General features: G+C 58.7%; 2 protein-coding genes across 7 annotated transcripts in view; one reads left to right on the forward strand and one right to left on the reverse strand.

Moving 5' to 3' along the window:
* The first annotated feature begins 1,697 nt into the window (after positions 1–1,697).
* G6PC3 (glucose-6-phosphatase catalytic subunit 3) lies at positions 1,698–6,055 on the forward strand. Of its 2 annotated transcripts, XM_082604624.1 has the most exons (6): positions 1,701–2,017; positions 3,903–4,009; positions 4,420–4,510; positions 4,708–4,826; positions 5,010–5,151; positions 5,386–6,055. In XM_082604624.1, the coding sequence occupies exons 1-6, from the start codon at positions 1,800–1,802 to the stop codon at positions 5,747–5,749; spliced, it is 1,041 nt and encodes a 346-aa protein (XP_082460750.1). In that variant the 5' UTR covers positions 1,701–1,799; the 3' UTR covers positions 5,750–6,055. The 2 variants fall into 2 exon arrangements, with proteins under 2 accessions (XP_082460751.1, XP_082460750.1); XM_082604625.1 differs by lacking the exon at positions 4,708–4,826 and having other exon boundaries at positions 1,698–2,017; positions 5,386–5,553.
* Positions 6,056–7,997: 1,942 nt separating this feature from the next.
* Positions 7,998–27,434, reverse strand: part of HDAC5 (histone deacetylase 5) — a 35,226-nt gene continuing 15,789 nt past the window's right edge. For 3 of the 5 annotated variants that reach the window (XM_082605472.1, XM_082605471.1, XM_082605470.1), the window contains 23 exons: positions 19,066–19,566; positions 18,841–18,955; positions 18,428–18,558; positions 18,145–18,291; positions 17,943–18,055; positions 17,519–17,650; positions 17,076–17,298; positions 15,541–15,752; positions 14,967–15,278; positions 14,042–14,207; positions 13,091–13,224; positions 12,588–12,708; positions 12,078–12,127; positions 11,828–11,935; positions 11,405–11,460; positions 11,181–11,268; positions 10,104–10,223; positions 9,754–9,851; positions 9,483–9,601; positions 8,874–9,007; positions 8,524–8,608; positions 8,215–8,380; positions 7,998–8,123 (listed from right to left, as the gene is read on the reverse strand). In XM_082605472.1, coding sequence (XP_082461598.1) covers positions 8,084–8,123; positions 8,215–8,380; positions 8,524–8,608; positions 8,874–9,007; positions 9,483–9,601; positions 9,754–9,851; positions 10,104–10,223; positions 11,181–11,268; positions 11,405–11,460; positions 11,828–11,935; positions 12,078–12,127; positions 12,588–12,708; positions 13,091–13,224; positions 14,042–14,207; positions 14,967–15,278; positions 15,541–15,752; positions 17,076–17,298; positions 17,519–17,650; positions 17,943–18,055; positions 18,145–18,291; positions 18,428–18,558; positions 18,841–18,955; positions 19,066–19,566 — 3,371 coding nt within the window. In that variant the 3' untranslated portion in view covers positions 7,998–8,083. The remainder of the gene's footprint in view (positions 8,124–8,214; positions 8,381–8,523; positions 8,609–8,873; positions 9,008–9,482; positions 9,602–9,753; positions 9,852–10,103; positions 10,224–11,180; positions 11,269–11,404; positions 11,461–11,827; positions 11,936–12,077; positions 12,128–12,587; positions 12,709–13,090; positions 13,225–14,041; positions 14,208–14,966; positions 15,279–15,540; positions 15,753–17,075; positions 17,299–17,518; positions 17,651–17,942; positions 18,056–18,144; positions 18,292–18,427; positions 18,559–18,840; positions 18,956–19,065; positions 19,567–27,434) is intronic. The other 2 variants (XM_082605474.1, XM_082605473.1) reach the window with 1 other exon arrangement.

A 27,434-nucleotide genomic window follows, 5' to 3' on the forward strand; every position in this document is an offset into this window, starting at 1 on the left:
GCAGATGCATTTTCAAGCCCTACCATCACCAGTTGCCATCCCTAACCCACCTACCCTTCCACTAAAGAAATTCTAGAGCCTCATGTATGAGTAACGACAGGCAAAGAGAGGGAGGCAAAGGGCCAGTCCTGGCACTACTTAACCTGAACAAATTTCAAAAGTGTTTCCTTGCCTTGCAAGAGACATCAACTTCCTAAAGTTGGGCCCATATTAGTACAATCATTGTAATAGAAATAAACATACTGCTCCCTCATACTTGGGTTTTTCCAGAGAACTTTCACGTCTACCCCATAACAAGTCATACGTAACTGCCACTCCACCTTTTATATAACATTGTGATTATAGGTTCTCATAAATGACTGCCAGGCACTGTTAGGAAAAGCTTCCTGGAAGAAGTGGGAAAATCTGAGACCTGGAAGACAAGCAGGGAAAGAGTGGCTACGTTCTAAGCAGAGGTAACTGCAGACGTCAGGACCCCTAAAAGGAGAGAGCTTGGTGATTTCAGGGAGCATAAAGTAGCTCAGAAATATCATGAAACAGAATGTGGGACTGGGCTGGTAAAAGTTGTCTTGGCTAGAGGCCAAGCAAACTTTCAAAGACTAAGAAAATTTAGGCTTTTTCCTAGGGGCAATTGAAAAACATTTAGCAAGGGAGCGAAATGAGATTTGTATCTAGCTTCCTTTCCCCACACCTTTTTAATTAGTGAAATTAATCTCTTTCCAAGAAGAACCCAAATTTACATTCTCATTTTCACCCCTCAAAAACTCTCCAAGGACAAAGTTGCTTGAGGTAGGAGGGAACGACTTCACCAGTCTCCTCCCACCTCACCTCTGCCTCTAGGCAAGACCTCACCTATAATAGCTGAGATTTCTATTTTCTGTGTGTTCCTCCAAAGGATTATTCCAATTTTTGTCGCCTCTCCTGTTCCTTTACCAACCCAGCTACTATCTCATGGTTTATCTGCCCAGCGGGGTTCTGGAAGGCAACATGACAAGATGACGAAAGGAGAGGGGCAAGGCGAGCACAGAACTGGGAGGAAGGGTGATTTAGACTGTGCTATGCGTAACAACTCTCAAGCCATTAGGGATGACCACTCAAAATCAAGAGGCTGATCTGTCAGCCTCCAAATCAACAGCAGAGGAATTCAAGCAGGAGAGTCTTGGGCTGGGGGAGGAAGGCGTGTACCGATTAGCCAGCTGTGTGTGCAAACGTAGGGGCCCGCTTCAGCGCCGACCAGGGATGCCTGGCTCCCCGGAGCAGGGGTTGTCCCTAGCCTTCTCTCCAAGAGATCTCGAAATATTTTTGGAGGGTAGCGGTACTGGAGGAGAAAGGTCTGGTCTGGAAGGAATCCTGGCCCGGGATATTACATATCCATCTTCACAGAAGTAAAGGAGGGATCCTGGACGCACCGCCGACTCTCAGGTTAGTCTGTCCCATGACCCGGAACAGCAGCTGGAGCCGCCTCTACGCCCTCTGCCCACGTGCCGGCAATACCAGCCACGTGGGGCTCTGCGGAAACGCCTTCGAAAAGATTTGTCCCCTGCGCTGCCCAGTAGAGAGGGAGGCCCGGGAAGAGCGCAGGAGGAGGAAACGGCACCGGCAGGAGGCCTGGCTCACGCGAGCCTGGGGCTGCCGGGGGCGGGGCAGGGAGGCGGGGCTTTCCGGGCCACCGCCAGGGGGCGGGGCCTCGGATCCGAAGGGTGGGCTTTGGAGGGCCGTGAGGAGCTGCTTCCTGGTCGCCTGGACTCCTTGGCTTCCGCTTTAGCTCAAACCCTGGCCGGGCCGGCCGCGGGCTCGCCATGGAGTCCACGCTGGGCGCGGGCATCGCGATGGCGGAGGCGCTGCAGAACCAGCTGCCCTGGTTGGAGAACGTGTGGCTCTGGGTCACCTTTCTGGGCGACCCCAAGAGCCTCTTTCTGTTCTACTTTCCCGTGGCCTACTACGCCTCTCGCCGGGTGGGCATCGCGGTGCTCTGGATCAGCCTCATCACCGAGTGGCTCAACCTCGTCTTCAAGTGGTGAGACAGCGAAGCCCTCCGGCGTCCTGGTCCCCCCCCCCAAAGGCCCTGAGCCCTGTGCAGTCCTTGATCTCTCTCGTCAGCTGCCTCAAAGGCCTGGCTTCCCCCCAACCCCCCGACAGTGAACCCATGGCCTTAAGACCTCCCACCCCTACCCCGTGGCCACTGACTTTTCCCTTATGAGCATCTTTGTGCATCTTGGACCTCAGAGTCCCCATCCTAATCATTAAACTAGTGTTTAACGGGCCTGATCAGAGAAATCACCTAAGGGGGCATATTTAAAATGCAAATACCCCATTCCACCTCAGACAGACTGATCTTGAGACTCCAGGGGAGGGGCTGGGAATCTGTATTTTAACAGGCATCCGTGGTGACTTAAGTAGCAGAAAGTCCTGCTTCTCAACTCACTCTTTGATTCATTTATTCATTCGTTTATTTGACATAGTTTTTAAGAAGCATGCTTTGTGCCAGGCTTCACACTAGCGGCTAAGGACAGAAAAGTCTTGCAGATTAAGGTGTGGTCCCCCAGACCATGGCCAGCAGCACAAGGGGCATTTGAAAACTCGCTAGAAATGCAGAATCTCAGGCCCCACGCCAGAGCTACTGAATCAGAATCTGCATTTTAGCAAGGACCCCAGGCGATTTGTGTGCACAGTAAATTTCAAAAGGCACTGGGCTAAAGCATTGCCTTCCAGGGAGCACTGTCTCTTCTCCCTTTTCCCCTTCATTCACTAGTAGGCTTTGCACACAGACTTAGAAGCCAGGAACCCCAGGCAAGTGGGTGGGGCCCTTGGGGTGTATCTCTTTGTGCCACCTGTTCTCTCTTGGGTGCAGAAGGGAGCTATACTTCCCGCTGGGCATGCAGCTGCACCTCCCCTCACCCCTCACCACTGTCTCTGTTGCCAGATTTCCAGGCTGGGGGAGGGAGGGGAGGTTCATAGGAGACACTTGAATGGATGGGCTGGAATGACTTGCTGAAAAACAAAATACCTTCCCTTCCACTCTTCTCAGCCAGGGCGTCATCCCTGCTGTAAACGGAAAGCAATTGTCTGATCACTTCCTTCCTACTGAATTGCTCTTTGCTTTGTGCCCTCCTTCCTCAGAGTCTGTATAAGCCTTCCTCTCTAGTCCTGTTCCCCTAAGACCACCCCCTTGGGTAGACACTGTTAACGCCCCCCACATGGCAGAGCCCCTATTCATTTCCTAAGTATGTGTTGAGCATCTGGTGCGTGATCTAGGCTCACTTTTTGGCGGGGAGAGGCAAGTCCCTTCTGCACCTCCCTCCCCAGCACTTGGCTTCCTGCCAGCATCTCTTCTGCTCTCCCACCTTTTCTCTTTCTGGCCACAGCAGCCTCTGCAGTGTGTTTCCCAGGGTCCAGTGAAGCACCTGGCTAAGCCAGTGGATTTTGAACTTTTTTGTCTTCCTTATTCTCTCCCAGCCTCCTTGTCCATTCCCCACTCCCATTTTCAAACACGAGAGGCTTACCTAAGTAACTCAGGCTGGAATTTGGGAAATGGAGAGAGGGGAAGCAGGAGGGTCAGTGAGGGTCTGGGGAGGGAGGGCGAGGGGCAGGTCCTGGGCTCTTTATAGACGGCAAGAGCGGAGCTGGCCCTGCGGCGGGAGGGCTAAGAATGGGACTTTGGAGCATCTCAGAGCACACATATGCACACACCACAATCTCTTGCCTCCTTATCCCTTTAAAACAAACAGCATGCTTTCTCCTGTTCCAAGGTAAAAAACCCTGGCAAGGCAATGGCACAGAACTGGACACCCTTTCTGACTCCAGCCTGTACGCCCTCCAGAGTACGCCAGGTGTCCTGCCTCGCCCCCCGTTCCCCTGGCTGTGTGTGCGTGGAATGGCATCTTGCATCTGTTCTCTTCTAGGTTTCTGTTTGGAGACAGGCCCTTTTGGTGGGTCCATGAGTCTGGGTACTACAGCCAGGCTCCAGCCCAGGTTCACCAGTTCCCCTCTTCTTGTGAAACTGGTCCAGGTGAGAAGCCTCAAACTTCCCTCTCCCAATGTGGTTAGGGTTCGGTGAGCGTTTGGTAGTACTTTTTAGCTGGGGCAACCTAATCAGAGGCCCAGCCTCTCAGTTACTGGGCCAGAGAACAAAGAAGCCCAGGGAAGACCATGCTGAATTATAGGAGAAGAGCAGCCGTGCCAGTGTGCCAGCTGTCCACCTTGTATAGAGGAAAGCCAAGAGCCGAGGTCAAGGCAGAAGCCTGAGAGCAGTGGCCTCAGGCGGGGACGAAGAAGGCTTCAGGGCAGAGGCAGCTAAGGGTCAGTGCTGGAGGAAGGCTCTCCCCTCGGCCATGGGGAGGCAGCTGTGTTGAGCAATCACCAAGGGCACCTGGGTTCCACCCGCATCCTCTCACCACAAGCTTCTGAATCCCCTGGCAGGCAGCCCTTCCGGACACTGTATGATCACAGGAGCAGCCCTTTGGCCCATAATGACGGCCATCTCTTCCCAGGTGGCCACTCGGACCCACAGGTACACCTTGGCATTGCCCACCAACGGGGGCAGAGGTGATGGTACCCTGGACCCAAAAGACCCAGCAGCAGGGCAGCCTGGGAGCTGGAGTCCTGCAGACCCTGGGGCATTTGGTCAAACTGTGAGGTGCCTGGGTGCTGAGGGAAGCCCAGCTGTGCGTGGACACCTCCTGAACCATTTGCCTGTCTTCTTTTTAGCCGCTGGGTGAGGGTGATACCTAGCTTGGCTTATTGCACCTTCCTGCTGGCGGTCGGCTTGTCGCGGGTCTTCCTCTTAGCACATTTCCCTCACCAGGTGTTGGCTGGCCTAATAACTGGTGAGCAACTGGGGCAACAGGGTGGACCCAGAGGGTGCCGTTGGCAGTGGGAGGACCAGTGTACGATCTTCCCATTGTACAGCCAACCCCAAGGCCCCCCTTCTCCTGCCAAACTACCCTGCGGCTCGGGGTGGGGATCATATCCCCAAACTCCTTGAAGGTACTGTCACCCCACTTCCCCAGGTGCCGTCCTGGGCTGGCTGATGGCCCCCCGGGTGCCCACGGAGCGGGAGCTCAGCTTCTACGGGTTGACCTCACTGGCCCTCTTGCTGGGTGCCAGCCTCATCTATTGGACCCTCTTTACGCTGGGCCTGGACCTTTCTTGGTAAGTCCTGCTTTGACGCTTGGGCAAGTTGGGGTCAGTCCTGCCTCACCTATACCTGGCCTGGTGGGTCTCTGGTTGGTTGTAGCTAAAACGGGACACATTAGCTGTTCACAAACATCGAGTCTTCTGGGGTCACGGCAGAACATGGCGGTAGGCCCCAAAGGGGTGGAGAGCCATCAGCCCTCTAGGACCCAGGGGAATCTCTCTCCTGGCGAAAACTCTTGCTCCCCACAGGTCCATCAACCTAGCCTCTAAGTGGTGTGAACGGCCTGAGTGGGTGCACTTGGACAGCCGGCCCTTTGCCTCTCTGAGCCGCGACTCAGGGGCCGCCCTGGGTCTGGGCATCGCCCTTCACTCCCCCTGCTATGCCCAGGTGCGGCGGGCATACCTGGGACACGGCCAGAAGCTAGCCTGCCTTGTGTTGGCCATGGGGCTGCTGGGCCCCCTGGACTGGCTGGGCTACCCCCCACAGATCAGCCTTTTCTACATCTTCAATTTCCTCAAGCACACCCTCTGGCCATGCCTGGTCCTGGCCCTCGTACCCTGGCTGGTGCACACATTCAGTGCCCAGGAAGCACCACCCATCCGCTCTTCCTAACTCTAGGTGCCTCCTACAGCCACTCTCCCTCACACAAAGCCCACACTCCGTGACCTCCACACTCCGAGGAGGCAGCCCCGTCCCCTTCCAGCCCCCAACAGGCCCTGCTCATGGTGAATTTTCTACTTCTCCCACCACCTGGTCTCAGCCCCAGAGAAGGGCCTTCTCTCTCCCAGGAAGGCTGGTCCTCCTCCTGCCTTCCCTCCCAAGTCCCCAAAGGGCAAAGGCAACAGCGAGACCAGTGGGTTCCTGTAACACTGTGAGGGGCTCAGAGCAGCCCCAATAAAGCCCTTCCACACCTCTGGACTCCTCTTTTGACTCTGTGCACATCTCCACTGGACTTGCCTGTGTGGCTGCACGTGGAACCCTTGCCAGGCCACCTGTTCTGCACCCGCTTCGACCCTGTGCCCCCAGAGACTGAGAGTCAGAAGGAACAGGGAGACCTTCAGCCCTGGGCCCCCTCCCCACCATCACCACGTAGGCCACACAGAGGTTCCAAGAGATGCTGTGGCTATGTTCAGTGAAACCTTGTTCTTAACCCACAGGACAGAGATCCCACTCCCTCCCACCCCAGCCTCTTGTCCCTAAATTGGCTAGTCCAGGGGCTGGAGAAAAGAAGAGTAGTTTTTTCTGGCCAGGAGGGGGAATGAGACCCTCAACTCCATTTGAGAGCCCAGAGAACAGAGACATTGGCGCCAGAAACAAGTTTATTTACACAAGGACACACAGTGTAACAGGTTACAAAATACTTAACTGAAATCCATGTCCAAGGAGACAAAGCAAGGAGTGGGTTTACATGAGAACCAGACCGGCCGTGGGGAGAGGGAGGATAAGCGGCCCGGAGCTGGGGCTCAGCATGGGGAGGCCTGGTACACTGGGCCCAGCCCCATCCCCATCCCCCAGGAGGATCTAGAACACACTAACAAGACACAAGCGCACAATGAACCAATGGTGGCGGGACTCCTGCCCCTCCCCTGGCTCCCTCAACCCTGCTCAGGCCCCCATTAGGATAATAAATATGTAAACAGATTGGTGGAGCCCTGGGGATGGGAGGAAAGAAAGTTTATGCGGTGTTGGGGAGAAGGAGGGAGGAAGACTCAGCCCCCTAGGAGCTGCTTCCCATCTTTGGTTTCCCACAGGCTGGAGAGCATTCGCTAGAAGCCTTGTGGGCTCCTAGCCCTGGAAACAAGAAGGCTAGCAGGGCTTCTGGGAAAGAGAAAGGGCAGTGCCCAGCCCCATCCTGGTCTTAGTTCCCTTGGGCTGGTGGCCCACAGAGGAAGCCCAGGAGGAAGGCAAGCTACAGCTGAGGGCAGACTCCTGGGTTCTGGCCCTGGCCCTTCTAGAACTCCCACTCACCATCCCTAGGCTTCAAAGCCAAAGGCCCCAGGAGAGAGGTGGGCCACTGACCCTTCTGCCTGTAGCATGCTAGATGGCTGGGGAAATCTGGTCCTGAACAGCAGGGGGGCTCTCACCAGCCTGGAGCCCCCCTGCAGGGACCACCTTCTCCCCGCTCCCCAGACTGTGCCAGCAGAGGGTCAGGGAGGCCGAAGATGGAGAGCAGGCCTGGCTCCATGCCTCCTCTTGGCCCCTCAGAACCCAGGAGTGCAGCTCCAAACCTCCCCACACGCTTTCACCCTCTCCAGCCCCTGAGAAGGGGAAATAGGCCCTGAGGAGGGTAAAGCAAGACAGCCCTGCCCGCAGACCTCAGGCCCATATCCTAGAGCACAAAGCTTCCCTTCGGTGCTGAGGCCAGGAGAAAGGAGGAGGAGAGAGGGGTCTGTGTGGAGATGGTGAGGACACTGGGGGAAAAGAGTAAGAATCGCAGGGTGGGAGCCCACCTCCCCTCCACTCTACATCTTTAGACTGTAGAGGGACCCTCCGGATCCTCCCCTGGGGCTGGAGAGGGGAGGAGGGTGAAATTAAGGCATTTCCCCCTAAGTCAGTTGAAGCCAAGGCACCAAACTTACTGTTCCCTCCTCGCTCAGGGGGACCCCAGAACCGGAAGGTGCTACCTGGGCCCCAGGCCCACCTTGAGCTGGCCCAAGCTCCAAGGGCGACAAAGACAGAATTCAGGAAGTGGGTGTGGGGTACAACGTGAGGGAAGGGCTAGAAAGGGTACCCCTCGCCCTACAGAGGGCGCAAACTTCTAGAGCTGAGACATGGGCCGCAGTGGGTGGGGGAAGGGGGGGCCTGAGGCAGCTTAGAGGAGCAGGAGGGGCGAGGCTGAGAGAGACCCACACGGCACACGTTGTTGAATGTGTGACTTTTTGTTTTTTAATAGAAAAAATAAACAAAATCACAATGATGAAGCCCAGAGGGGTGGGGGCCAGGGCGTCACAGGGCAGGTTCCTGCTCCATGGGCTCCTCTGCCGGCCTGTGGGCACAAGCACAGAGAAGGGCACTGAAGCAATGCGGGATGGGGGGGAGCAGTCTGGGCGAGGGCAGGGAGGTGGGGGGCACCTCACCTGGGGCTGTGCTCCCGGCCTGCAGCAGCCTGGGCCTGCTCGGCCCCCACCGACAGCAAGGCCATGGCGCTCACAGTCTCAGCCTCCTCTGTCTCACCGGCCTGGGCCTCCCGCAGGGAACGGCCTAGACCAGCAGCGAACCTCTGCACACAGCTCCAGTGTTTGCCTGTGGATGAGGGATGGGCCGGGGGTCAGGGAGAGCCAGAAACCCGCAAACGTACGGACACCCCCAACCCTGGCCCTGGCGTCACGCAAGCTCCGCCCCCTCGGCAAGCTGGGCCCTGAGTCCCTCTGCCTGTGCCCACGCACTCTGGATCTCGATGACTTTCTCTAGCGTGGCCACTGCGTTGACGTTGGGCTTTTGTTGCAAGACTGCCTCGTCCAAGGGCTGCAGCTGGCAGGGGAAGGAAGAGAAGGCTTAGAGTGGCTGCCCCTCTAACCATCCCGCCGTTCAGCCCCGTGACAGGGGCAAGCATAGCCCTTCTGGGGAAACCTCTATTTAGAAAGCTTTCCCTGGCCACCACCTGTCCTCAGGAATCAGGAAAACCTCCCCAAGGGCCCTCGGTGCCGCCTGACCCGGGAAAGGGACCCTCCCTCGCTGGCCCCTTACCCCCTGGCCTACTGGCCCACCTCCCCCAGTCCCGCTGTGCATCCCTCACCTCCACGCTGAGCAGAGCGGAGACACAGGCCTCAGAGGCATCACAGATGGCGGTCAAGTCATGGCCTCCCTCGAGGGCCAGCACCACCCGGCCCCCTGCCAGCGTCATCAGCTGCCTGGTCAAGTGGCCAAAACCTTTAGGGACGGGTGAAGGGAGGAAGAGGAAACGGTTAAAGAAAAAACTCAATTCAAGAAAAAGTAAGAACGGAGAGAAAAAGAAACAAGAGATGGGACAAACAGCACAAAAGAAGATGGTGGATTTAAACCCAAATAGATTATCCATAATAAAATTCAGTGTCAATGGACTAAATGCTCCATAAAAGACAAAACATAAGAGGCTAAAAAGATCCAATTACACGTCTCCTAAGGAGCACCATGAAAAACCACCACTGAAACATGAGGGACCAGTGAGCTCCATCCCTACAACTCCTGGAGGAGATACTACCCCCAACCTGCTTGCCCCTCGAGGCCAGGGTTGGCAGAGGGAGAGTGGGAGGATGCTGCCAGGATGATTCCAAGTCTTAGACCTGCCTTCAACCGTCCTCCCAACCTCCCACTTGACCCTATCTTCACTGCTCCAGAGCCTCCCTCGGTGCCCCCACAGGCTCACATCTGGCGGTGACAGAGTATCCACCCAGCGGAGACAGGTGTCCCTCAACAGCATCAAACCCGGCGGAGACCAGGACCACGTCAGGTGAGAACTCGTGGGCAATGGGCATCACCACTGTCCTGCAAAGGGAGGGCCCAAGCTGACGCTGGCAGGTGGCTCTGCCCCCCGCAGAGCCGACCCCCTCCACCCACGCGGAACTGAGTGCCTTCTGCCCCTCCCACGGCAGGGCCCGGCGGTTCCCACCCCTCCCTCGGCTCTTCTCAGTCCCCACCTGAAGGCCGTTAGGTACTCCACGTCTCCGATGGGGGGCTCCACACCTCCCGTCCATGCCACGTTCACATTGTACCCCACGCCCGGCCCTCCGCCAACCTGGCAGCACGGTGGGGGAGGGGTTACTCTCACTGCCTGGGGATCCCAGACGTTGCCCCGCCCTCAGCCCTGCCGCCAGCCCTCACTCCACTGACCTCTGTTCTGCATGGAGGGGCAGTTGGCTGGCGTGGTCCTCCCACTAGAAGCCCAGACTCCCCAGGTACCAGCACCACCATGGGCCTCCATGGCTCCCTGCCAGGTCCCATTCTGCTATCTCCCCGAGGGCCCCACGTTTGAGCCCAGGAGCTGTACCTCTTCAGGAGCCCCAGAGCCCGGAAAGAAGTTCCCATTGTCATAGCGATGCAGGGAGATGTACAGCACGGAGGGGTCGTTGTAGAACGCTTGCTGGGTGCCGTTGCCGTGGTGAATGTCCTAGTGGGAAGGGGTGGGAGCATCAGGGAAAAGGCCCAGGGTCTGACCCAAAGGTCAGAATTCTGTTTGGCCCACCCCGACCCTGTGGTGGACTCTGGGGGTGCAGCCCACCACTCGCTACAGGGCATCTGTGTTCTGTTCGCCACGGAATCACCCCACGCTTTTCTAACCAGGGTCTGCGGGCCGGGACACGGCACTGCACAGAGGAGACACAAAGCCAGGGGACGAACGTGGTGGATCTCCCTGCGAGCCCACTCTGCTCAGCAGTGTGGAGGGAAACAGTACGGCTAGTCAGGAATTGGAAGCAAACAGATGCATTCTGAAGAAGAACCCAACATCATGAACTTTGAAGCCCAAGCTGGGGCAAGCCCTGTGACAGGGGCAAGAGATTAGATCCCTCGAAGAGATTAGACCCCTCCTTGCTGAGGCCTGCTCCCCACAGGGAGCGGTGGGGGCCTTTCCCTCTGTCGTGAGAGGCAGGGGCGGAGAAGCACAGCGTGGCAGCAGGAGCAGAAATGCCGGGGCCCACAGGCCTGATCTGAAACCCAGTACCAACATCCCAAGCTAAGTAACTTTGGTTGGGTAAGTCCCCCAACAGCCCAGTGTCTCTGTTTATCGAAATGGACATCCTACTACTTAGGTAGCAAGGCGGCCACGAAGCAGCACCATGTGTCTGGCACACGGTCAGCCCCCAGTCAAGAGGGACTCCAGCAACGGCAGGAGCTGTCTCTACCACTCAAGGTAGAAAATCTCCTCGGCTGCTCAAGGCTGCGGGCTGGGGGCCAAGGTGGACCAGGGGCTAAAAGCACTTTGAGTCTCCACTAGTGAGGAGGGGGGCCCCATGGGACTGTGAAGGCTGGGCTAACAGCCCCAGCACGGGCACCTGAGGAAGAGGGCGTGGGGTTGGGGTGGAGGCTTCCTGAAGGCTGACCCTGGTCCCACCAGCCCACTGCCTACCCAGTCCACGATGAGAACCTTGCCCACATTCAGCTTCTGCTGCAGGAGTTTGGTGGTGATGGCTACAGAGTTGAAGAAGCAGAATCCCCTGGGGGGTGAGCAGAGAAGAGGGCAGGTCGTCAGCCTTAGGGGATGTTTGCTCACAGATACACGCGCATCAGCTCTGCTGAGAGGGAGATGGTGTGAGGGCAGTGGGTCTGGGGCAGGGCTGCGGTGGCACTCACATGGCTGTGGATTCCTCCGCGTGGTGTCCTGGGGGCCGGATGATGGCAAAACCATTCTGGAGAGGTACAGACGGAGGGACGGAAACAAGAGGCAGACAGGCGGGCAAGGTGGCCACGAAGTGGGTGGACACAGGAGAGAAGCATAAGCCAGGACGAGAACATAAGTCATAAGCATCAATCCCACAACCTTTAGGAACGCCAGCCGAGGGCCACATGAGACCCATGACAGCACAGACGTTAGTGCCTCTTGGTCATTCCCTCTTTACCCCTCACACCCCAGCTGGCCTGGAGCTGGCACCTCCTCCCCACACCTACACCTGAGAGTTGAGATTACAGAGGATGGTGTCTTACCGACAGGAAGGCCACGGCTGCCCCCATCCCCTGCTCCTGAGGCAACAGGACCAAGGCCCCACACACACTCACCTTGAGCTCCCCCGTCGCCACCTTGAAAGCCAGCTCCACCAGGCAGCCCACCGCCATGCGCACGGCACTGGAGGAGTGCATCTCATTCCACACGGTGTCACTGTCCACCTGCGGGGGCAGGAGAGCAGGCTTCAGCGTGCCCCCTGCAGGGGGAGGGCGAGAATGGGGGTGCAGCTGTGGTGGGCAGGAAGGGAGGGGCTGGAGCTGGGAGCACCACCCGCCCATCCCCACTGGCAGGTGCCCTACTCACCCCGATGCCCCCACAAGGCAGCATGGCGTACATCTTCTGGCTGATGGGGCCTGCAGGGAAGAGGAACAGAGTTACTCTGGAAGTTGCCTCAACCGCCAAAGCCGCGGGTTGGGGTGTGCAGTAACCTCAATCACAGAAAAAGGCGGCCAGGCCCCAGCACACGACAGGCCTCTGCAGCCCATGCCAGCTGGGAGATGTCTGTCCCCCGTCCTGGGGGGGCGGGCATCCTACCTCTGGGGCAAATGGCAGGGAGAAAAAGGGGCCTGACAGGTTAGGGAGAAGGGCAAAGCCCATCACCGGGCCTGACCTGTCACCTCCCATCCTCCTGCACACATCCCACCAGCATGTTGTAGTCTGTGTGAATGGCGCCCTCTGGAGGCGTGCAATGTAGCAACTGCGCCCACGGGAACCCACCTGCCTACCCCAGTGGTGGTCTTCCTGACAGCCCCCGTCCCACGGGGCAGAAGACCTGGCCTGGCCCACGCCGCCCCCATCGGCCGGCCAGCTCACCGAGCAGCTTCTTGCTGTCCAGCTTCTGTCGGTTGAGGGGGCTGGTCCCATAGAGCAGGGTGTGGTATTCGGAGTGCACCGTCTGGATCTCATCCAGCGTGGCTTTGCGACCCCGGATCCGCTGCCAGGGGAGAGCAGGAAGAGAGGCCGGTGAGAGGGACGGCACCGCAGGCCCAGCTCCCCCGAGGCCCAGCCCCTCTCTCTGCCCCACAGCCTGGGGCACATGGAGCCACTTTCTAGCCTTGGGAGATCCAAAGGTTGTTGAAAAAGTATGCCCCGGTCCCCCAGGGAACCCAGTCCAGGACCCTCCTCCATTCAGCTGGGGACCATGGGGGAACCAGGTTACAAGGGATGGAACTGGGAGGTGCCTGGGGGGCCTGGCCCTGAAGTCAGGCGTTGAAGAGAGAATGAGGAAGAGACCCAGACAGAGGCTTCCCCGACAGGGGAAACACAAAGGCTTTCGCTGGGTTTGAGGTGGAGGCTGGAAGGAGGGGCTCCCTTACCTCACACTTGCTGAGCAGGCCTGTCTCCTGCAGCCGAGACCAGATGCTCTGGATCCGGCCAGCGTGCTCGGGGTGCACGTGTGTGTTGCCACACATGCACTGGTGCTTCAGCATGAACGTGTCGTAGACCACACCTGGGCCAGAGACACACCTGTCAGCCAGCACTGCTCTGGGCCGTGTGACAGCCTGGCCCCCGCCATCCTCAGCAGAGCTCACTGAGCTTTTCCCCAGCCCACCCTGGTCCCAGCACCTCCTCACAGGCACCCCAGCGGCCCTCCCACACACCTGCCCCTCTTCTTTTCATGAAATCCCTTTCCCCCATCACCGCCTGTCAAAAGCCTCCCTGCTCCTCAAGCCTCCAGCAGGCCGCCCTTGACACCCCCGTCGGTTCTGACCTCATGGCACATCCTCCTTCCCCCCCACCGTCACAGCCCCTGTGTGCTGCCCCTCTACCCCCCAACACCGTCCTCAAGCATCTGTGCCCCCTCAGAGCCCAGCACAGGGCAGTTTCACATGGAAGAGCCTTCTGGAATGGACTGAGGCCTCACATTTAACCTCACAGGGCAGAGAGGGAGCTAGAACAGCAGGACCAAACTGAGGCAGTGGGCTCCCTCCACCTAGGCCTCCAGGGCTTGTGTGGCGAGGGCGCAAACTGGTGGTCCCTCAGCAGTGGTGGGGTGGGCCCCTGAAAGAAGACGCTGCCCCAGCGGGTAGGGACACTCACCACCCTCCCACTGAGGCAGAGGCTGCCACCACTACCACAGGTGGCTCTGGTGCAGAGGGAGGGAGCCAAGGCCTGTTTTCCCTCCCTTCGGGACGCTCTGAGGGGCCCTGGCCATCTCTCCAGGGCAGGGGCTGTATCTTATCTCTTCACGATGCCCAAGGCTGGATGCCATGCACAGGCCCCCTGGCACACGATGTGAGGACAGCTCGTGCGGGCGCGGGGCTCACCTGTGGTGAAGAGGTGCTTGGTGGGCTGGTCCGGGGGGCTCTTCATGCCCCCAGGGGCAGCAGGTGAGGACTGGGTGCGGCCCAGGGCCTGATGAGGCACAGTGGCCAGGCTGAGGGGCGCCTGGTACACCTGCAGCGGCTGCAGCTGCTGGGCATCTGCAAACACCTGGGAAGGAGGAGAGTGGGAGAGAGCCTGGGTGAGGCTTAGTCTGAAATGGAAGAGAGGACAGGTGGCCTCCCAGGGGGTGGGGGGCCTGAATCCAGCCCTTCTCTTCTGTATCACCTCCTCCCCACAGGGACAGGAGACACTCCAGCCTTAGCCATCTTCATCTCCATCTCCCGAGGAGATGGAGAGAGATGGGGGTGGGGACGTGATGAGTCATGCTACCGGAGTAGCATTGAGGTAAGAGGCTGGGAGGGACGGGGGTGTGAGAGGGGGTGGGATGAGTCAGGCCCGGAGGGCTCAGCTGTGTCCGCAATGAATGGAGTGCGAGCTAGGCACCAGGGCAGACTGTAGTAACAGCGGGGGCGTGTGTGTACACACGCACGCAGAGACCGACGCACAACCGGCCCTACGCAGGCAGAAACGCAGATATACACAGACCACGTGCACGTGCATGCTCGCGAGCGCGCAAACACACACACACACACACACACACACACACACACACACTGAAGCAGACAGGCGGGGGCAGTCCCAGACGCAGGGAGGGGCTGGCAGACGGGGCACAGACAGCTCCGAGACTGACACAAGCAGCTCCCTCCCTTCCACAGCCCCTTGTCTCTTTCCTGCTCCCCTTTCACTCTAAAAAAGTTGTTCCTGCACAGCCTGGAAACTGCAGACTGGGGAGAGGGAAGGGCAAAGGTGGAAAGATAGCGGGGAGGACACAGGGGTGGTGATCAAGGGCCGGGGCGGAGGGGACACCTTTTTGTAACCAGCACTGGACTCCTCCAAGTCGGGACCCTCCTCAGCACCACTCTCGCCCTCCTCATCCTTGACCTGGATGCAGTCCTCCTCCTCCTCCTCCTCCTCCTCCTCCTCCTCTTCCTCCTCCTCCTCCTCCTCTTCCTCCTCCTCCAGGTCTTCCTGTGTGCTCTCACTCTCCGTGGAGCCTTCTCGGGGTATGGCCAGGGCTCCCTCCCCCAGGAAGGCCTCCTGCTGCTCTGTCAGCTCCTCCTCTGTCTCCTCAGGGTGGGTGGTGGGCTGCCGTGGCAGCTCCCCAGTCTTGGTGAGGATCTAGGAGCAGATCAAGGAGGCACAGCAGCTGGGAGGGGGCGCAGCTGTGCAGCCTGTGGCCCAGGAGGGCCTATCCTTCCCTCCTCTCTCCCCGGCAGGCAGCCGCCCAGCCCGTACAGACCTTTGATGTGAATTAGAAAAAGGCAAGGTGGCTCCTCTGATGCAGCCTGGGGAGTGGCCTGGGTGCCAGCCCCCTGCCAGCCCGGCACCCTCTGTGTCCTGACCCCAGCACGGCCCTGGATGTTTGCTTCTCCCGGCTCACCTTGCCCAGCTGCAGCTGCTGCTGCTTCTGCTTCTCTAGGAATTGCTGGTGCTGCTGCTGCATGACCAGCTGCTGCAGGGCCTGGGGGCTCTGGGGCAGCGGCGAGGACTGAGTGCGGCTCAGGGGCCGGTGCCGCGGGAGCTTGCCCACCGTCCGCATGCTGGTGGCCACGCGCTCACCCGTCACCAGCGGGGACTGCCCGTGGAGCGGCACTGTGGAGGTAGTGGGGAGAGGGAAGTAACCATCACTGTCAGGGCGCCAGGCTCCCACTCCCACCCCGAGACTCTCCCCCTCCTGGAACAGCGCCGCCTCCATACTCAGGAAAAACCCGCGAGGGGCCTGGAGCACCCTGCCCCCAAACCTGAGCCCCATTCCTCCTCCTCCCCACAACTGAACAGTCTCGCAGCTCAGAGCCACCACCTCCAGCAAAACTTCCTGGATTCACTTACGAGCACGTATAGTCTCGGGCCCTCCGTGTGCATGAACAATGACTAGTTGTCCCCAACTGCAAGGCCTCCCTGATCATGGACGTGGAGGATCCCACCCCGGGCTGGGAAGCCTGGAGGCCAGGATCACGTGTCTTTTAAGCAGAACCTCTTCTGATGCCGCCAGCTACTTATGGGCTGACTGTCCAAAGCCGTGCTGTCCAATCCCATGGCTGCCAGCCACACGTGACCACTGAGCACTTGAAACATGGCCTGTCTCAACTGAGATGTGCTCTAAGTGTGAAATACGCACCAGATTTCAAAGACGGTATGAAACAAAGTAAAATATTTCACTGCTGGACTTCCCTGGTGGCACAGTGGTTAAGAATCCGCCTGCCAATGCAGGGGACATGGGTTCAAGCCCTGGTCCGGGAAGATCCCACATGCTGCAGAGCAGCTAAGCCCGGGCGCCATAGCTATGGAGCCTGCGCTCTGCAGCCCACGAGCCACAGCTACTGAGGCCACATGCCACAACTAAAGCCCGCGTGCCTAGCGCCTGTGCTCCGCAACAAGAGGAGCCCCCACTCGCTGCAACTAAAGAAAGCCTGCACGCGGCAACGAAGACCCAACGCAGCCAAAATTAAAAATAAATAAATAAATAATTTTATTTTTTAAAAAAAATAAATAAATAAAAAATATTTCATTGCTAACTCTTTATATTCATTTTATGTTCAAATGATAGTATCCTAGATATACTGAGTTAAGTATATGTTATTCAAACTAATTTCACCTGTTCCTTTTTACATTTTTTAACGTGGCCACTAGAACACTTTAAAGTACACACACGGCTCGTATTATATTTCTACTGGACAGCACTGCCCTGGAACGTGAGCTCCATTACGACGGCAGATTTCGGGAACAGTGCCTGGCCGGCTGTAGGTACTCAGTAACGTCTGTAGAATATGGAAGAAATCAGTGATGCCACGGAGGGGAGCTGTGACAGGGCTGGTAAGTATCCCTGGCTACTTCTCCCTGGCAGTTGGTCCTTCCTTGAGCCCTCAGAATGCGGGGGGCCTGACACCCCGTCCTCGGACAGCTGCGCCCACTCACCAGCGATGAGGGTACTCTGCTGCCGGGCCTGCTCCAGCAGCAGCACGTGCTGCAGCAGGGAGGCGTGCCCGTGGGGGCTGGTGTCGCCCTCCAGTGCCACGCCCAGCAGGCAGCCGGGGATAGAGGATGTGCTCATGAACTTGCCCGTCAGCGCACCACCCTGCCGCAGGGACTGGAGGGCCTGCCTCTCGGCCTCCTGCTGCGTCGAAAGCTTCGGGGAGGCCTGGGGAGAGGAGATGGAGATGAGGGAGGGGTTTATACTGGCCCCAGTCCTGCCGACTTTGGACCAGCATCCCTCACCTACCCTCTGCCCACCCCCAGCTCTGCAGGAGGGCCATCTGATCTCCATCAGGACCCTGGGAGGACAACAGCCCCAGCCGGGGGCATCCAGGACCGAAGACCTCAACACCAGAGGGAGGACAGGGTATGTGCCCCGTACTTACGGTGAGGTGCGAGTTGGTGACAGTGACCGTGGCCTGCAGCCCTAGGGAGATGTTGGGCAGAGAGGGAGACGTGTAGAGGCTGAACTGGTTGGGGGAGCTGTCCAGAGGGAGGGCCCGGTGCTGGGGGAGCATCTGGGGAGCAGTTGGGAGAGACAAGCATGAGAGCAGGCAAAGGGGGGCCACCTGGGGCCAAGGCTGAGGGCTCTGAATGGCGCCCCGCTTCCTGCACCAAGCCCCACCTTGGGGGGACTGAGAGGTAAGAGCCATTCAGAGGCCCGTGGGACAGATCCCACTTCGGGGCAATAGGTCCCTCTAGCCTGTCCACGCAGGCAGAGGGGTCCCTGCTGGGCACTCTCAGCCAGACAGACCGGACGGGACAGAAAGCAGCTCTGGCCCACCCGCCCAGCCCTTGGCAGGCCTGTACCTCGGTGGGGATGTTGGGGACTGAGCCAGTAAAGCCATTCTCGGCGATGGTGCTGTGGGAGCTGTTAGGAGAGCTGGGGCCGGAGCCTGGCGCGCTGTTACACACGGCTGCCGCTACGGGAGAAGTGGCTGTCACCTGGGCCTGCTCGGAGCCATCCCCCACTCCCCGGCCCTCAGAACAGGGACAGGAGAGGAGCCCTTACCTCCAGGCCCGGCACCTGTGATCTCAACAGCTCTCTTCTTAAAGGTGCTAATGACAGTCCCGTCCTTGCGACGCAGGAGGGGACTGCTTCTCCGCTCGGCCACCTTCTGCTTTAGCCTCGAACGTACTTTTAAGTTGGGTTCGGAGGCTGGGGAGAAGGCAGCCGGGGCTCAGACACACGCACACAAACGGACACACCTGCAGCCTAGCCTGGCCCCTCCACATTCCCACCTCTGCCCCCCCCACCCCCCCATATCCTGGGAGGCCAGGTTGTACTCACTCACCTGTCTTGCGGAGGGGGAAGTCATCGCGGCTGTCGTAGGGCCCAAGCAAAGGCAGTTTGTAGGAGGGAGGCGTCCCAGGGGGGCCGCTCTGGGGAGGGGAACTCTGGTCCAAAGAAGCATGGTGGGCTCCCCTGCAGGGTGGAGGGAGGGGATGGAAACAGATGTAGGTTATCACCCAGCCAGCTGGACCGGCCACCAAGCAATCTGCATTTATGAAACATCCACTGCACATGGGGATAGGAAATGGATCCTGGGGAGGGCAGCGAGGAGACAAACAGGGGTGGGAGTCTCGTCTCCTAGGAGAGATTACAGGGCCCCTATATGGCTTCAGGCCAGGAGCCCCTTGCCATCCTGCAGCCAAGCAGCCCCTGAGCAGGACACCTCTGCAACCCATGCCTGCCAGGGGCCATTACCAGCATTTGGGATGCTGTGGGAGGGAATGGTTGAGGCCGCCTGGTGTGGGCTCCTTTGACTTCGACAGGAGGAATTCCTGGAGCCTCAGCTTCACCTCAGTGCTGGCGATGGCACCTGCGGGACAGGGCACAGCTGACCGGGAGCTTGGGGCCAGGTCCCCACAGCTGGGAGGCGTGGGGGCGGGGCAGGAGTCCCAGCTGGCCCCGGGCGGCCCCAGGCCTTACTCTCTTTGCTCTTCTCCTTGTTTCGCAGGATGAGCAGCTGCTGCTCCAGCCGCTGCTTCTCCAGCTCCTCCTGCCGTTGCTGCTCCCGCTGCCGCTGCTGCTCCAGCTCCTGCTGCCTCTTGGCTGCCAGCATCTCCTGCTGCTGCTGCAGGGGCGCAGGGGGAGCAGGCTGGGTGAGCCGGGTCCGGGCGGGGGTCAGAGGTCTGGGTGGCCCCCCACCCCCGCGCCCTCCCTCGCTCACCTTGAGGTGCTTCTGCAGCTGGACCTCATGCTGCCGGGTCAGGTGGTCATGCTGTTTCTGGAACTCAGCGAACAGGAGCTGCTTCTGCAGCTGCTGCTGCTGCTTGAGCGCCAGGAGCTCCTGTTGTAGCTGCTGCTCCCGCAGCGCGGGGTCCACGGGGCCTGCCAGCGCACCCCGCAGCTCCACGGGGCTGGGGCTGCCTCCTCCCCCGCCCCCCATGGAGCTGGGCATGGCCCCTGGCAGCACCGGCTTCACCTCCACTGCAGGGAGAAGAGACAGGAAGGGGTCAGTGGGCCACCCCAGACCCCACCGGGCCCTGGCTGCCATGCCTGGGGCCCAGAAAGCTACCAGGCAGGACTACTAGACCCAAAGAGAATGGGGGAGGGGGGACTCAAATCCCTCTGCTCTATGGATACAACCTTCTGCCTTAATTAAATGAGATCGAAGCCATGAATTTCACTAAGAAAACGTGCAGGGCTTCCCTGGTGGCGCAGTGGTTAAGAATCCACCTGCCGATGCAGGGCACACGGGTTCGAGCCCTGGTCCGGGAAAATCCCACATGCTGCAGAGCAACTAAGCCCGTGCACCACAACTACTGAAGCCCGCGTGCCTAGAGCCTGTGCTCCGCAACAAGAGAAGCCACCGCACCGCAATGAAGAGTAGCCCCTGCTCACCGCAACTACAGAAAGCTCGCGTGCAGCAACGAAGACCCAACGCAGCCAAAATTAAATAAATAAATTTATTTAAAAAAGAAAAAAGAAAGAAAACATGCATAAGCAAAGCAGGGTACCTGGAAGATCACGAGTGTTCAACAAAGAATATCGTCATTGATAGTTAAGGCCCCTGGGCATTTTATGTGAATTACTTTAGTGATAAGGAAACTGAGGTTTAGAGAGGTGTAAGTAACACGACCAAAGACATACAGCCAGGTGATCAATGAACCAAGATGTGATTCCAAATCCTATACTTTTTTTTTTTTTTTTTTTTTTTGCGGTACGCGGGCCTCTCACTGTTGTGGCCTCTCCCGTTGCGGAGCACAGGCTCCGGACGCGCAGGCTCAGCGGCCATGGCTCACGGGCCCAGCCGCTCCGCGGCATGTGGGATCTTCCCGGACCGGGGCACGAACCCGTGTCCCCTGCATCGGCAGGCGGACTCTCAACCACTGCGCCACCAGGGAAGCCCAAATCCTATACTTTTAACCACCGTCCTTCCTGTGCCTCCTCCCCCACCTCTCAACACCACACAATCCCTGCCAAGAGGTCTATATACTACAGGAGAAACGGAGGCACAGACGTTAGTTCTAGAACTAATGTGGCTAGCAGCCAGGGACCTCGCTAAGCCCAGGAGAGGCCTGTGGAGACCCTCTGGGCATCCCTATCCGTTCCCCTTTTCTCTGCCCCACACTCAGCTAGGGCAGATGGGGCGGGCAGGAGAGGCTATGGGAATACGGGGTGGGGTGGGAGCAGGAGGCCGCAGGAAAAGGGGGGGTGCAGGGCTGCACCAAACCAGGGACAGGAGGGGGCTGGGAGTCAGACTCGCTTCCTTTGCTGGATTATCTCCTTTCAACAGTTTTATTGTAATTACCCTGAAAATGCCGCTATATATAGAGTGAGCCAAAGAGCAGCTGTGCCTGGGGGGAGGGGGGAAAGAGAGAGAGAATGGGCGGGCAGGCGCAGGGAGGAGGTGGGAGGAGGAGACAGGAAAGGAAAGGGAATCAGACAGGAAGAAGGGTAATGGCAGGGGGGGCTGGCTGGAGCCAAGGCAGAGATCTCAGAACTCCAGTCCCAGGGAGAACCCGCAGGGAAAGTGGAAAGGGGTGGAGGGGACCTGCTGGGTCCCAAGACCTTGCGTCCAGGCCCGCATGGACCAAGGGGCCCCAGGAAGTGGCAAAAGATTCCAATGGGCTTATGGGAAAGATGGGTCTCGACCTCTTGATCCCTGTATACTGTCCTCTGGTCACTGAATGTCACTCTCCACCACTGCCCTGTTGTTGCCAGGGCAACTGGGCAAACACCACGCCAGCAGGGAGCCCCAAGCCCAGCCCACACCCCACAAAGCCTCCTGACGCCTGCAGGAAAGGGAAGGCAAGCTACCCACTGCCTGGAAAGGAGGAAGTGAGAGGCAGGGCCCGACCGTCTTGTTTCTTTTCCACTTCTTTCTCCAAAGACAGCCCTCACTTTCCCCACTCCAGCCCAGGGAGGCCACAGGGAGCTGGGCAGACTTTCCGGTGGCAAGGGGGCCCACTCCAGCCCAGGCCTGCAGAAGGAAAGACCCCCCCATCCTGACGGCTGCCGGAGTCCCCTGCCCTCACGAGCAGGCCTCTGCCCAGGCCCCCACTGCCATCTCTTATCAGGAGTGGAGAGGGAGCCGGGAGGGGGGCTAAGGGCTGAGCTAAGAAAGGCTCCCACACCCACTGCAGTCTGTGAGCCTGGATCTCTCCAGGGAGCCTGCACTGAATGAGTGTCCCCCCAAGGCAGGGACGAGGCCTGCTGAAGGCCAAGGCCATGCTACCCTCGTGGCTGAACATGGCTCCTGGGACCCACTGGAGATGGGAGAGGGAAGGTAGCCTGAGCACAGTATCTTTCATGCTCCCCATTAGCCCTTCTTCCCCCAGCACTGCCGGGCACATTCCTCTGTGGTTTGCCCGCCAGCCACACTGACGACTCTGCGGCCACAAGGCCAGAGCCACATCTGCAGGAGTGGCCAGATGTGACAAGGAGGGTGGGGTTACACACACACACACACACACACACACACACACACACACACACACACTTTCCCTCCTAACCCATGTCCTGCCCCAGCACCAGGAGGAAAGGCCCTGGGAAACTACAGAGGCCCTTTCTGGAGGTGGCCGGCCCTGTCCAGGGTGCAAAAGTAGGGTGGGCAGCGAGGAACCAGCAGCCAGCCTCAGGTGTCCCCAGCCCTGGAAACACTCAGCAAGGTCCCAGGCTGGCCGGAGTGTTATCTGTTCCTAGGCAAGGCTGGCTTGGCCCATGGCACCCTGATCACTCAGCCAAGAGGTGGACAGGCTTCAACCTGCTGCTCCCGGCAGTGCCGGGGCTGTGGGAGCCGGATGCCAGCCCGCCCGCCCGCCCAGGGAAGGGCAGGGGTCCAGGTGCTCCTGGCTCCCGGCAGATAACCCTGCTTGGGCTGGAACTGCCGCCAGCAGTGCTGGCTTCCCTTGCAGGAGCCCTGCAGAGAGGGCACGGGCTCGGGCAAGAGGACTCTCCCACCAGGGCTCCTGCACAGCCGCTGCCACCGTGGCAGGGATGCCAGGTCCTGTGCTACAGCCGCAGCCTCAGGCCCACTGGTATGCAGGTGGCGGGGCGGCCAGCGGGCTCTGCCACACAGCCTTGTTCCCACACCAGCAGGAAGGACGAGCGACGGAATAGTAATCTGCAGGCCCTGTGGGGCCTGGACAGGACGCAGCAGCCCGTGGGTCTGCAGGTAGTAACCCGGCTCCATCCAAGACGGAAGGGGCTGCGGCTGGACAGCTGGAGTCAGGGAAAGGGTGCGGGGAGGCACAGAGCCCCCCAGATGCAGTTTTCTGGGCATGAAACCTAGAGTGTGGCTGGCCTTGCTCCCCCTCGAGGATCTGTGCCCTCTGCAAGCTTAGCATGAGCAGAGCAGGTGGCAGTGGCTGCCCTGAGAACCAAGCACCTGGAAGGGGAAATGGGAGTGTCATGATAGGAGGAGGCTCTCGACCGCCTCCTGGTGGACTGAGAAAGGTGGCAGGACCTCTGGAAAGGGAAGAAAGTAGATGGAGGGACACTGGTCCCTAAGAGGACAGGCTGGGGACTCTGGCCAGCAAAGGCCTGGGAAGGGGTCACATGGGAGGGCACGGCCTCCTACCCCAGGCCTCCTCCTGACAGGGAGCTGCAGAAGTGGAGAGGAAGCCGGTAACTGACCCAGGGACCTCCTGCAGAGGCAGGCAGAAGGGTCCAGGTCGGCCTGCTCCATACTCCTCCCCTTCCGGGGACTCTGACCCTGCCTGGGAGCTGTGGCCTTAGGAACTGGCAGCAAGAGCATCCTGTCCTCCGGCCTTCGGAAGGACTAACCAACACTGCCTCCCCGGAGAAGCCCCAGCCCAGGCAGCTGGGTGGGCAGCCGTCAGAAGGGCCCCACACACACCAGGCTCTGGCTTAGAGGGGACCACTCTGCCCAGCTCATGGGTACAACTGAGCAGCGCCAGTGATACTTCAGTGACACTTCCTTCCCATCTAGCTGGGCTTCCGATCAGCCCAGCGGGGGCTCCCCCAGCAGATTCTCTGGGCAGCACAGCCAGGGTTACCCTGACTCCTCGGGGCGGGGGCGGGGGGAAGGGAAGGATGACGCAGGTGCTGACAGGGTAACCTCTGGGATGACTGCCAGCACAGGCTTAGACTAAAAGGAGTGTGTCCAGGCAAAGGGACACTGCCCCCGAGCAGACAAGGGGTTCTAGCACGCCAAGAGCAGGTTTTTAGCAGCAACTTTGGGAAAAGGGTTCAAAATAAAAACCAAGGTCAAGCCTTCCTCCTGCTCTGAACACACCACAGGCCATGCCCCGGCTCCCAGCCTTCTCTTGGAGAAGTCACCAACTCCAGTATCCCTGTGACCCAAACCCTAGCAGCAAGGAAATGGTACCTTGAGTTCCCCCTGGAGAAGCACTGGAGGGGGAGGGGCCCCACAGTGTGTGGACCGACCTGGCAGACCTAAGAAGCTTAACAACTGGCTCTAAAAAGACCCTGCTCCCAGAAGCCACCAGCCACAGAAGGCTGGGGGGAGGAGGGGAGCCAGGGTGCACGGAGTTTGAGGGAGGGGTGTATTAAGCCGTTTGGAATGTCTACACAGGATGAAAATGAGGCCTCTGCAGATAAGCCCTGGATCTGAAGAGCTACCCCCAACAAAAAGAGCGAAGAGGGAGAAAGGGGAGATCATCTGTTGCAGCTGCCTCGTGTCACAGGCAAGGAAACCAAGCCTCTCAGGCTGCTGTGCAGGAGATCTCACCATTTAAGTAGCAGGGACTCAAACCCAGGTGTCCTGGCTCCCAGCTCAGGCGGGCTCCGTCTGAACACTAACCTATGCAGTGCTAACTCCAATGCGGGGCATCCCAGGTGCTCAGAGAACTGGCCCCTCTGGAGAGCAACAGGCTGGCAGCCCACCCTAGAGGGCAGTGCCTTCCACCAGCACCCAGGCCCTCGGGAGCTCCCTCAGCAGTCTGGGGTGTCAGCAGCTTCCTTAAATGTCAGATGACCTCGTCCTGTCCCTCTGGAGAATGGGAAAAGGCTCTTGTCCCCTTGCTGGCCTTGAGGGATTTTGGAAGGAGGCAGGGAACAGCATTTCACACTCCTCCCCATGACGCCGATGACCCCTCCCCACCAAGGATGGTTTCCCATGATCTATTTCTGTGCTCTTACGTGACTAGGGAGGCCAATTTAGGCTCGACAGGTTCTACCACAATGCAGACAGTATTTCCACATGTGCGAGCTGGGGATGACGCTCACCTAGCAATTTTCCCAACTCCCCATGCAGTGCAAGCCAACACACATCACATAATGGTTAAGAGCGAGGGCTCTGGAATAAGAGAACACCAGGGTTCAAGTCAGCCTCTGCCACTTCCTAGGGCAAGACACCAAGCCCCTCCTCGTGCTGCGTGCGGGCACCTATGAAATGGGAGGAAGAATAGCACCCACCTCCCAGAGCTGCTAGGGCTCCGGAGAGATAACACGTGCAGTGGAGCTTGGCGCAGAGCCTGGGAGAATCTCAGGAGGTGCTAATAGAGGCTATTAACGGCTCCTGACATTTTTGTGTGTCCTGGACCCCTCTGGCGGTCTGGTGAAGCCTAAGCTCTCTTAGCGCTCTCATTTCAGACCGTCCCAAGGTCATTCTGTGAACCTGTCCCAATCAAAGCCCTGCCGGTGGGCCCCACACAACACAAGCTGGAGCGGCCGGCAGCTGGATCCCAGCGCGGGAGGAGGCATCCCTGGGAAGAGCCTCCTCCCAACGGCAGCGCTTCTAGCCTGTCTCTCCAGCCTCCCCTGCCTTGTTAGCTCCAAGAAGGGCCACCCTGTCCTCTGAGGCTCAGCCCACAGCGGTGGGATCCCTCAGTCCCTTAAAAGCATTACTTAACACAGGTGAACACAAGCTTTGGTCCCTGCTCTTGGGCCCCAGCTCCCGGCAGTCAGAAAGCCTTTCCAGGTATCTAACTTTGCTGTGCTTGCTGCAGGCAACACCCCTCTCCCCAGTACCATTCTACATCCACCTGGGGCCAGGACTCGGGCGACCCGAAGCCCCTCTTAGGCAGAAGCAACGTGAAACTGATGTCAAAGACTTAGAATGTCACTGAAGGAAGTGCCAGCCGGATCAGCCACTCAACTCCCCCAGTTGACAGAGGAAGAAAGTAAAGCCAGAGATGGAAGAAATTCATCCAAAGTCACCTGGAAAGGAGGCGGAGGAGCCGGGGCTTAACCCTGGGTCTTCTGGTTCTCTCTTGCCTCCCACCAAAACCCAGGAGAAATCTTGAAGGCTATCCCTGAACTTAATGAGAGCAGGGCGCCAAACTCCGTATGAAGGATCCAGGGATCTAGATGGGAGACCTGGTTGGCCCCAGAACCCCAGAGCCGGGAGTGCAGGGGGAAAGGGGGCCAAGTGAACGGGACCGCCAGAAACCTTGAGGTAGACTGTGCCTCTCAAGGACCTTAAGCTTAAGGGATGCAGAGCCCTGGTGGAAGGCACAAAGCATCTCTCACCGGCAAAAACAGAGTTAGTCACTGGTCTTGAGCAGCTCTCTGGAGGATAAGTAGACTCACTTCTCCCAGCCCAGCCATTTCCAGGAAACACTTGGGCACTAAGCTAGAGGCAATTAAAAGGCACACTAACCATTCAAAGTCTGCAGATGTTGCTGGGACTGCTCGCTCCACACCTGGGGTGGACAGCAGGGGCTCCAGGGCAGGAGCTCTGCCTGCACTACTCCCCGAGCGCAGCCCAGCCCGGAGCGTCCAGCAGAGTGCCCTGTCCCCCTGGCCACTTGTCACAATCCCCTGCCCCACTGGGATTCAGACACCTGCTCCCCAGTGTCTTAAGACATCCTCCGTCTCCAGAGGGCCAGGCTGCTGGGAGCTGGATTTGAATCTGACTGAGGCAACAGCCTCCCTCCCTCTGTAGCTGGCCTTTTCCCAAGAGTCCCAAAGCCCATCGAGGCCTTCTAGGGAGACTGGTGACATCCACTGGCAGGCTGCTAGGCCCCATGACCCCTGTCCACAGGATCCCTGCCCATACTCCAAGCATGGTCTGAGCCTACTCACATCAAAATCATCTGAGATGTGTTAAAAATGCTGGTTCCTGGGCTGCCCTACGGAATCCGAACCTTGGGGTGGGGGGTAAGGCTTGGGAATCCGCATTTTAATAGCTCCCCTCGGTAATTCTGCAGCAACTGAAAGTTTGAGAACTACCTTCTCACAGTGTCCCCCCGCTGGCGGCATTTCTGCTGCCAACCTGACAGCTGTTACAGCTGTGTGCGTGGACACGGTTAATCTGATTTCCTGTCTGGCAGCTGTGCAGCAGGGAAGGGACAGCTGAGGGTCTCAAAAACAAGAAGAGGGGGTGGGGTAGGAGGGGATGGGGGCAGGGGAGGCTGTCTGAATGGGACAGGGTGTTCAACTTTGTTCCTGAGCCCCCTTCTCCCCGCTTGGGCCGAAATCCCTACAGGGAGGGAAATAGCTGATTCAGCGGCCCCCAGTATTTGTAGAAAACAGTCTCCTCCCAGAAACCTCAGGAGCCCCCCAAGACCAGAATGGTCTCTCTTGTCGAGGAGAAAAAACTTTGGAAGCAACAAAGACAGACCCACCACATAAGGTTGTACAGGTTGTGTACTGCACAAGGGCACCCAACTGAAGGGGCAAGTTGGGGGCTGAAGTCTAGCCCATGCTCCCAGTGCTAAGCCATGCACTCTGGCTTGAGGATATAGCCACCTGGAAGAAGGGCCGCCTTTAAAAAACTTTGTACAGGGAAGCTCTTGTATGGGTTAGACGTGGCCCTACACAAAGACCTGAGTCTGAAGCCCAGCCGTCATTTACTCTGTGACCTTGCGCAAGTTCCTTAACTTCTCAGATCCTTCTCAACTGTAAAACATAGCTATTAATACCTT

The sequence above is a fragment of the Mesoplodon mirus genome, assembly GCF_964341445.2.
Source record: "Mesoplodon mirus genome assembly, chromosome: 18".
In the NCBI taxonomy this organism is placed as follows: domain Eukaryota; kingdom Metazoa; phylum Chordata; class Mammalia; order Artiodactyla; family Ziphiidae; genus Mesoplodon; species Mesoplodon mirus.

What these genes read in the sequence shown, in the direction of transcription:
- G6PC3 (XM_082604624.1), top strand. Translation starts at nt 1,800, where the DNA reads ATGGAGTCCACGCTGGGCGCGGGCATCGCGATGGCGGAGGCGCTGCAG. An exon ending in TTCTTGTGAAACTGGTCCAG is followed by an intron (nt 4,010 to 4,419) that starts GTGAGAAGCCTC and finishes ATCCCCTGGCAG; the next exon opens with GCAGCCCTTCCGGACACTGT. An exon ending in CTGGGCCTGGACCTTTCTTG is followed by an intron (nt 5,152 to 5,385) that starts GTAAGTCCTGCT and finishes TGCTCCCCACAG; the next exon opens with GTCCATCAACCTAGCCTCTA.